Source organism: Magnolia sinica, chromosome 1, assembly GCF_029962835.1.
Source record: "Magnolia sinica isolate HGM2019 chromosome 1, MsV1, whole genome shotgun sequence".
NCBI classification, from domain to species: domain Eukaryota; kingdom Viridiplantae; phylum Streptophyta; class Magnoliopsida; order Magnoliales; family Magnoliaceae; genus Magnolia; species Magnolia sinica.
In genome coordinates, this window is record NC_080573.1 from 12,036,040 (window position 1) to 12,045,699 (window position 9,660).

Genomic DNA, 9,660 nt, shown 5'->3' on the forward strand with positions numbered 1-9,660 from the left:
GGGTTGGGTTAACACCTCTAACTAGAAACTTATAACAAAATCAAGCACCCAACCTTAGTTGCAGGATCCTTATAACCAGATTTCGCTCTCGCTTTGGACTCCTGCTCTTGCTTCCTACCTACACACACGTTTACATTTTGAAAGAGACGCTTACCCTTCTGCACCCAAAATTCTTGCCGCTTCGCTTCATGCTTCCCCACTTCTACACCATCAAATAACATCACTAAGGTAATACCTGTAACTACAAACATGATACTAGCAAAACGAGGTCTACAATCACCACCTATAAACAAATAAAATTAAAGGAATATACTAGAAAAGGCTTACTACTTTTATAAGGACTATCGAGAAAGACATCAAACCACTCAACATGTAGGCCTTGGGTTAGTTCCGATCATTAACCCTATTTACCATGCATGGACCATAGAGTCCACAATATGGACAGTTCCAATCATTATCATCATGATCATCATCTATGCTTTATCCCAATTAATTGGGGATGGCTTCATGAATACAATTCTTTTCTTACTTGTTGATTGTAATCAACTCATTGATTGCAATCAACCTATGTAATAGACGATTAGATAGCACTTGATTGTAATCAACTTATTGAATGGTCTATTGCATTGTGCCTATGGAAGTTTTGTGCTCTTATTGCCAGTCCCCATCCTGGATAAAGGAGGGTTGCTTCAGGTTTGCAGCTGGCATCAAACTTATGCTAGAAGTTTCATCAGGAATCTGGATGGTTCCAATCATGAATCATATTTTCCATGCAGGTCATGATTTTATGTTTACATCATGTATATTAGTAATAACTCACATGACTACTGCAGAAAATGTTGCGTTTGGATTGGGTCGGGCTGCATGAGGCCTCAACCCAACCTAGGGTTGTGTTGGGGTTGGGTTGAGGATTTTCAACTCGGAACTTGACAAACTCGATTCACTTGATTAGATTTTGGGACGTTTTGACCAGAAACTTGTTTTAAGTGAAGGGAAATGAGAGGGCTTCTTCGTTGGATTTTGGGTTGATTTCTGAGAAACCTTTAATTCACGGGTTAAGTGCATCAAGACTATGTAGACATCTTCATTAATCAGGAACATATAATTCCTCTATCATAAGACCGTAAAGTGAAATAACAATATGAGCCCCTGGTAGATAGGGTTGAAAATGGCCAGGTTTGTCCATTTGGCTATCGTGCTAAGCTTGCCATGGGCCAGGATTGGGTTTAACTTTTAGGACTGTGGACAGGTATTAGGGCAAATTTTGGGCCTGAAAAGTAAATGAGATGGCCCAGGCTTGAATTTTTGGCATCTTCTATTCATGGCCCAGCTGAATCTTGAATCCAGCACTGTTTATGCCTGCCATGGGCTGGCCATCGGCTTAAATTTCAGGCCTGTGGGTCAGGTCCAGGCGGCCTGCTATGGGCTGGGCTTGGGTTGAATTTTTCTGCCCATGGGCAGGCATTGGGCCTATTTTTGGGCCTGAAAAATAAAGTCTGTGCCCGGGCTTGAATTTAGTGATATTTTCTATTCAAGGTCCGTCCTGAACTTGAATCTTGCCTGTTTACATTTGCCATGGACCGTGCTTCGGCTTAACTTTCAGGCCTATGGGCCAGGGCTGAGCCTAAATTTCAGGCCTGAATGTAAATGGTCCAGGCTCAGGTTGATCTCTTCCCAGGCCCGAACCTAGCCCATTGACCTCCCTAGTGATAGCTGCTCCCATGTCAGCCAGTATCATGATTAATTTATTTGCCATATCATTAAATTGGAAGCCTTGGATGTGATCTTGTTTCTGCCGCTCCGTTGTTTATTTGTTTAGAACTACAACATTGGCTTAATGACAATCCTGTTTATGTGCTGAAGAGGTTATCTCTTCTCAAGTGAAAGGGATGGGAAACATGCATGAATTGGTTATCATATATATATATATATATGAACATTGATAAGTTTATTGATTAGAGGCCATAGCCTAAAGAATACAGAGCCCCGATACCAAAAAGGAGAAAATTTCGACTCTTAACCAGCTATCTGGAAAATGAGCAATTGCCTTTGATGCAATCGCCCACTCCATTACATGAAATTTAGCTCTCCCAAACACCTCCAATTCTTGCCTCTTCCAATTCCTAAAACATCGATCATTCCTTTCCAACCATTGAAACCAGATACCCGCTAACACCAAACTTTTTCCCAACCTTCCCTTTGCCCCCATCACGCCACATCAAAAAGAACTGATCAATAGAGCTTGGCATCACCCATGCTACTCTGAATAAATTGAAGAAGCAATCCCAAATCCTTTTAGCAAACAAACAATATATAAAAAGACGATCCACCAATTCTTCATCCTGAAAACGCATTAAGCTTACATTCGAGAGAATCATCTGCCTCTTGCAGAGATTATCGACTGTTAGCACCTTCTTTCTGCCCACTAACCAAGCAAGCATTCCTACCTTTGGAGTACCATATCACCATAGGGAAAGCAGTCGGACTGACCTCTTGACTACTTCCATCCCTGCCTCGCAACTTGTAAAAGGATTTCACTGAAAAATGAATTGCTTATTGTTTAGGTCTTTTTGTGTAGAGAGAATCCAAAAGGTGGACATGGAGAACCCTTATGGGATCCTCAGGAACTGGAGAACCGTGGAATCCAACAATTATTCGTTGTTTGCTTGGAGTGTTTGTTTTCCATGGGAAATGCTAAAAAAATGTCAGCAGTCGCAAGCCAAGAGCTCTCTTCATGGAAATCTTCATTTAACAGTTTTTGGGGAATGATCTTACTCATGATTTGAGGATAAGCTAGGAAAAAGAAATTTATTTCCCTCTCCCTTTTGGTTTCTCAAATATAGGAAACTGTTACATCAGTGTAGTTTGTATTCTTTTCCATGGATTTCTCTCTAAACAAACAAGCCCGATGACACATCATTTACAACCTACCCGAGTCTCCCGCTGATAGATACGTGCATCCTATTTACTACTGGCAATGCAATAGCACATTTATCTGTCTCATGGTCCACACCAATATCAATTCTCTATTGAAAATACTCCAACACGATGATTTACTGTCTTTTGCTTAATTCTTTTTCATTCTTCAAACCCTTCTTCAGCTGTATAAAGAACCGCAATGCCATTAACTTTTGTAGGCTGATGTAATAAGAAAAGGAAGATCTTCAAGGAGAATTGAGATACCAGTCACGGAGACCATATATGGCGGGCTGTCAAAGGCAGAGCTATTGGAAGCTCAAGAGAAAGAAATTCAGTTGGCTCGTCAGGACAGAGTTATGGAACAAACAAAAGATAAAAGGAATGCCCTGGAAGCATATATCTATGGTACGCGAAATAAGGTAAATCGACATACAGGATATCTCTTTTGCTTTTTTGGATGCTAGATCATATGATAATATACGAGCATTTCAATAGCTTTTTGATACATATCGGAGCTTTGCAACTGATTCGGAGAAGGAAGAGATCTCCAGAAACTTACAACAGACAGAAGACTGGCTATATGAGGATGGTGATGATGAATCTGAGAAGGTTTACACTGAGAAGCTGGAGGAACTACAGAAGGTGATTTAACACCCAAATTTCAAAAGAACTGCATTCTCATCTCTTCTTTCTTATTGTTTGCTGTTTGGGTGCCTCCCCGGTCAGTATGACGGGGGTTTTGTTAGGACAGTATCTTGTCCACCTAGCATTTGGGCGCCACAGAAAACAGAAACCTCATTGAGCTGGCTTCCGTTTTCCCACTTTTCCCGCTGCAGATCAATATCAAAACGAAGCCAATTTTGATTTTCTGGTGGTCCACCCTGTCCTGCACAAAAGGCTGAAACACTCAAATGGGCCCAATCTTATGATCCATCATACACTAAACTTTTTTTTTTTTTTTTTTTTTATAAATTATATCAAATAGCTGGTGGATCCTATCGAAACTCGATTCAAAGATGAAGAAACTAGGCCTCAAGCAACAAGGGATTTTTTGAAGCGTATTGTAGATTACAGGATGGCTGTGAAATCACTGGCTAACAGTGATAGAGATGCGGTAGGACCCCTCATCATTCCTATACAAAACTGGGGGATGTTGATGATTAGATGGCATTTTGATTATATGGTATTATTTTTTCATCATAGGTCCTTAATGAATGCAACAAAGCGGAACAGTGGCTACGTGAGAAAACACAGCTGCAGGATTCGTTACCCAAGAACACTGACCCAGTACTATCTTCCGATGAAATCAAAAGACAGACAGAGGCACTAGATATGTAAGATTCTCTCTGCTCTGACTTGGACATATCAACTCAGTAAGGGATGCTCTCTAAATGCAAGCACACACCTGCAAACACCAGACATCATCACCCCCAAAAGTGCTTCTGTGTGTGGGAAATATGGACCACTCATCCATTGGGGTCTGCTGTAAATGTACCATGGCCCAGGACTCAGGCTGGTCTGGCTACACGAGTATGAAATGACGAAGACTAAAAATAATAACAGTGTCCTGCTTACTGAGTGGTCCACCCTGACTTTTGGGTTGTGGCACATTCAACAGGGGTGGTTCTTTATCATTCACAGGGGCATCTACAAGCAGGCATTCTATCCTTTTTTCGAGAACTTCATTTGGTTTTATTTGGTTCATGCCCAGGACTTGTAGACATATAATAAGACCCAAGGCTTCTCCTACAAGGCCAGTTGAGACGAAGGGAACAGACCGTCCAAATATACCAGATAACGGCGAACAGACAGAGTGAGATGGCCCACTGAAGCTAGGTTTATTTAAATTCCTTGTCTTTTGTTATCTTATAAGCCTTATTTGTTTCTTATCTCTGTAACCCATCATGATTTTTTTTTTTTGGGTAACTGACGGAGGCCTCATACCCCACTAATCATGCTCGGCTGGCCTCTGATTTTTTCCATTAGCGTTTACCCAACCGTTTGTGCAATTCCAAGTGTTCTGATGCTCTTGTACACTTGGTTGCATGGCGTCATGTCTGCCATTGATGGGTTCTCTTATTTTGGCCAGATTTTTTTTGTTTTTTGGGCTTTTCAATTGCATAGAAATATTTTCAGCTGTTGTATCAAGCATTTTGCCATTATTTGTAATGCTAACGGTGACACCAATGCTTACCGCGTATGTCGTGGCCAATGTTCATCATTAAATTTTTTGCCTTCGTGTCTGTTTGGCAGGTCCACCGCAAAATGCAATTTGATTTTTCAATTTTTTTCCTTCCACATGTTACATTGGACTACTTGATTTTCAATTTTCTTTTTTTTCTTTTTTCCTTTTAGAACTCAAGAAAGTATCCGATGCACATGTTATATAGGACTGCAGGATTCATCATAACCTTCTGATCAGTGGCCAATAGAATGGACCGTCTATAATTTATTTATTTATGAAAGAAAAGGTATGACCATTAATCTGGAATGCCTGTTGTCTGTCTCCAGATCACCTTTGATTGCCTAAAGACTTCCGAGAGACTTTCGTTAGATGATTCTACCCATTTGTGCAATGCATTAGGAAATAGATGGCCTAGATTGATTATATTGGAGGTTGACCCTTGATCTAGAGTGGCCATGTTGGCTCCATGTTTGATTGACTATAACTCTCCAAATCATATTATTACAGGTGCTCGTAACCATCGGATCCATGGCCAAGAAAGTTTAACTTCTAGATGGATTATACTAAGCGAAGGGGATGACCTGAACTGCCCATCTCGTAGGCCCCATCTTTGGTTTGATCGTAACACTCGAGAATTTGATCAGACTATCACCACCATCGGATTGATGACCAAGAAAATAGATGGTCTGCATTCATTATACTAGAAAAGGTTCGATCATTACATGAATCATTCGTCATGTTGGCCTCTTTCTTCTCCGATATTGTCAATAATCACTTGGATTGAATGACCAACCACTCAATCAATGGTCAGAAAAATGGTCGTCTCACTTACCATATTTGATTGCGCCTTCCTACAAAAAATGGCTTTGATATGTGGATCCTAACCATTCAATCAATGGCCAAGAAAATGGATGTTTCACATTGACTATACCAGAAAGGGTCCTATTATTGATTGTACTTCCTTCGTGGGGCTCACATTTTATGGCCCATGCCTCAGGAATTAATTTGGCTGGACGACCCTAACCATTTGATCAAATGCTAGTAAAATAGATTGCCCAGATTGGGTATGCTATGGTGGTCGGACACTTGGATCATCAATTTCAATCACCCCTTTTGTGGCCCCACAATCTAGGTTTAATTGGTCTGTATAGATCTTCATCCATGACCATGCAAGGTTACTACTTATCTAAAGCATACTTGCTTTGTTTCAACACTAAGGTCATGGGTTTGTGTGCCCATTATGGTGTGTGTGAGTGAGGGTGTGCGTAAAAAAGAAAAGAAAAGAAAAGAAAAAAAAGAGACTAAGTAGATCTTATGTTAAATCAAGTAGACTTTTATAACCTTGAAAAAACCACCTAACCACACCTACTTTCACCACTCAGTAGTCTTGTAAAGCAAGCAAACGCAGTATCAATTAAAACTCTCAATTTACACATCTTCGGATTTAAAGATGTGATGGTTTTAGTGCAAATCAAGTCTCTTCTAGTGTGGGCATGATGAGCTTGTCAATTAAGTGATATTGCTAATGTAAGTGATCAAAAGCCTCATCCAGGATATTATCCCTGACATGGTCATATACTCATGTAAGGTAGGGCAAAGGCACTCTAACACTAAGTCAGTGCTTATTGTGGAGATTGTCCATTCTAATACCAAGTCAATTCGTTCTCACAAGATGACCAATCAGGATGACATAGGCATGTCCAAAGATTTGTATCATCATAGTAAAGGCACTGAGATCCATGGATCATAACTTTCCTCTAACCACTAGCTTCTAATGATGTATATAATCTCAAAGTGCTGAAGAATAACAAACGTAAGCTTCACAAATCCATAAGAAAAAACATGTGCCACACATAATAACTAGACAGATGAATGCATACGCAATATGTGCATAAAACTAGGTCAAAGAGCAACTAAACATTTATTTTTCAGGGCATAACTTTGATAATCTAACCATCTGATCAACAATCAAGAAAATAAATTGTTTAAATTGAATTTATTTTGAAGGTTCAATTATTGATATGGTTAGTCTGTCGTGCAAACCCCATCTTTAGACTTGAATTGAGCTTGCTATGTGAAGTAACTGTCATTGTCTGTTATTCAATAGCGAAAATATGGTACTTGATTGTTTCACAAATGAGTAAGATCAGTCATATAAGATTACTTTGCAAGATTTTAATTTAATTTCTTTTAGATAGTGGTGATTAGAGTGGAGATGAGCTGGGCTGAACCAAGTTAAAATTCTCAATGGGCATGTTTGGGGAGGCCCAGCCCAATTATGATCGGGTCCCCCACTCAGCCCATGAGGTTTTTAGTGAGTTGACTGACTAAGCAAGCAGATGACTCATTCAGTGAAACCTCCTTTTGAGTAGATGTGTCCAAATGGGTCCTTAAATCTCTTTTGGGATTATGAGCATACCATGGGTTGTACTATTGAGTTTCAGAGTGGCAAATCTCACCTTCTCAGGTGTTTGTAGGATATTTTTAAAATTGGAGGTTTTGTTCAAAATATTATTGGAAAAATTAACTAAAAATATAAATTTAAAATAATAAATGATTTTAAAATTTTAAATATATCATCGTTGTTGTCATCTAAGCTTATCCCAATAAATTGGAGTTAGCTGCATGTACCATATTACTTTATATATTCTTTGTCAAAATTCATGATAAAAGTTGTGGCAAAGCTTCAAGCTTATTGCTAATATAAAGTAACCCTCTTTTATATAAGCTTGGGACCATCTCCAACATAACGTAACTATATTCTTTTAAATATATAATTATAAATTATTTAGTATTTTTAATAAAAAATTTCTTAATTTCACAATAGAAAACTTGCTGATATTTTAAAAATCTCACAATAAACTCTGTGAGGCCCACCTTGATGTACGTGTCTTATCCATGCCATCCATCCACTTTATCAGCTCATTCTAGAGCATGGGCATAAAATTGAAGCATATCCAAAGCTCAAGTGGACCACACCACAGGAAATATTGGAGATGATGACATCCACCATTGAAAAATTCCTAGGGCCCATAGTGATGTTTATTTGTCATCCAACTTGTTCATAATGTCACAAATACAAAACAAAATGGCCTTTAAACAACCAAAATGACGTTTTAGGTAATTTAGGGTGAATTTGTGTTACAAGCTTGGGGTAAAAGAAACCACTTTGCGTAACCATTTTTAATTGCCTGTCACCAATGACATACAGAGGACCCATGGTCACATGATTCAGTGACTCAATCGGGCTCAATTGAGCCTGAGTTGAGTAAGGACTCCCCTAGTAAAGAGTGACCCATCCTGTCGAACTGGAGTAGGTCCAATCAAGTCGGGGTGAGTCCTAAAACCATGTGTGGCTCTCTATGAGCCAAAATTTAACTTGCATTGCACTTGCTAGGTTTTTTTTTTTTTTTTTTTTTTTTAAATCATTTAACACACACACAAACACCCCACACACGCTAGTGGAATTTCACTACCTATGGGTACTCGAACCCTTGACCGTGTGTTGAAACTCCAAAGAGTCTACCACAAGAGCAAGAGCAAGGACCAGATTGCACTTGCTAGGTGTGCTAAGTACATCTTCTCCTCAGAACTGGTTCTTATGAGAACTTTTGACATGTGATGTAGGTATAAAATTCGGATGGTCCACTAAAAAAATAAGGTATTTCCGTGTGAAACCCTTAGGGTTAATATTTTAGCCTTATCCAAAAATTTGGTGGACAATAACAAAGGAGGCAAATCACGGGCTTCAGGTTTCCACTTTGTTATGGCCTATCATATTTTTAGATTAGGCCAAAAAGTTTACTTAAGCATTATCATGAGGTGATTCATCTCGTTAACCGTCTTGTGCCCACATCATGTGTTAAAAGTTTTCAAAGTAAATAAACTTCAGTGTAATAATTGCTTTTGACCTTTGATTTTTTATTTTTTTTTCCTTTTAAAAACACATACTCACGCAACCATGCACTCACGCTATAGTGGTCTTTCACCAAAATGAGTACTCGAACCCATGACCTCTTGTTGAAACTCTTGTGAGTCTAAGCAAAATCATCCATTCAATATAAGTGTGTTATATTGGCCCATATAGCATGGCATCCAGAACATTGGACCTTCTAAGCGTGTGGGCCGCAACGGAGTGGCGGTCCCACATAAGCAAAACAATTTCCATATATTTAATTTTTAACACAAATGCCAAGTGATTGAATAATACATTCTAACACACCACTTTATTTAGAGCAAGGGTGCTTTTTTTTTTTTTTTTTTTTTTAAATTTAAAAAAAATATTTTTTTAATTTTAATTTTTATAACACACTTACACACACCCCACACATTCACGCTAAGAGTAAGGATCCAGCAAGGGTGTGTTTGGTTGCACCAAATATCATGAAAGCGAATTAAGTCGAATTGAAATAACACGAAATTTTATAATATTTGGAAATCATGACACCAAATTAGATGAATTAATCACTAAATATAAGTAGGTATTCAATGGTAGGTATTCAATGGTGGTCCACAAAAATGTGCACCCAAGCTCAAAATCAAACCAACCATTCTCA

General features: G+C 38.8%; 1 protein-coding gene across 2 annotated transcripts in view; it reads left to right on the forward strand.

Moving 5' to 3' along the window:
• LOC131240118 (heat shock 70 kDa protein 16) overlaps positions 1-4,790 on the forward strand; it is a 29,250-nt gene extending 24,460 nt beyond the window's left edge. For both annotated transcript variants that reach the window (XM_058238184.1, XM_058238177.1), the window contains 5 exons: positions 3,138-3,338; positions 3,415-3,561; positions 3,905-4,033; positions 4,123-4,253; positions 4,631-4,790. In XM_058238184.1, the coding sequence (XP_058094167.1) occupies positions 3,138-3,338; positions 3,415-3,561; positions 3,905-4,033; positions 4,123-4,253; positions 4,631-4,736 (714 nt within the window). In that variant the 3' untranslated portion in view covers positions 4,737-4,790. The remainder of the gene's footprint in view (positions 1-3,137; positions 3,339-3,414; positions 3,562-3,904; positions 4,034-4,122; positions 4,254-4,630) is intronic.
• Positions 4,791-9,660: the final 4,870 nt, after the last annotated feature.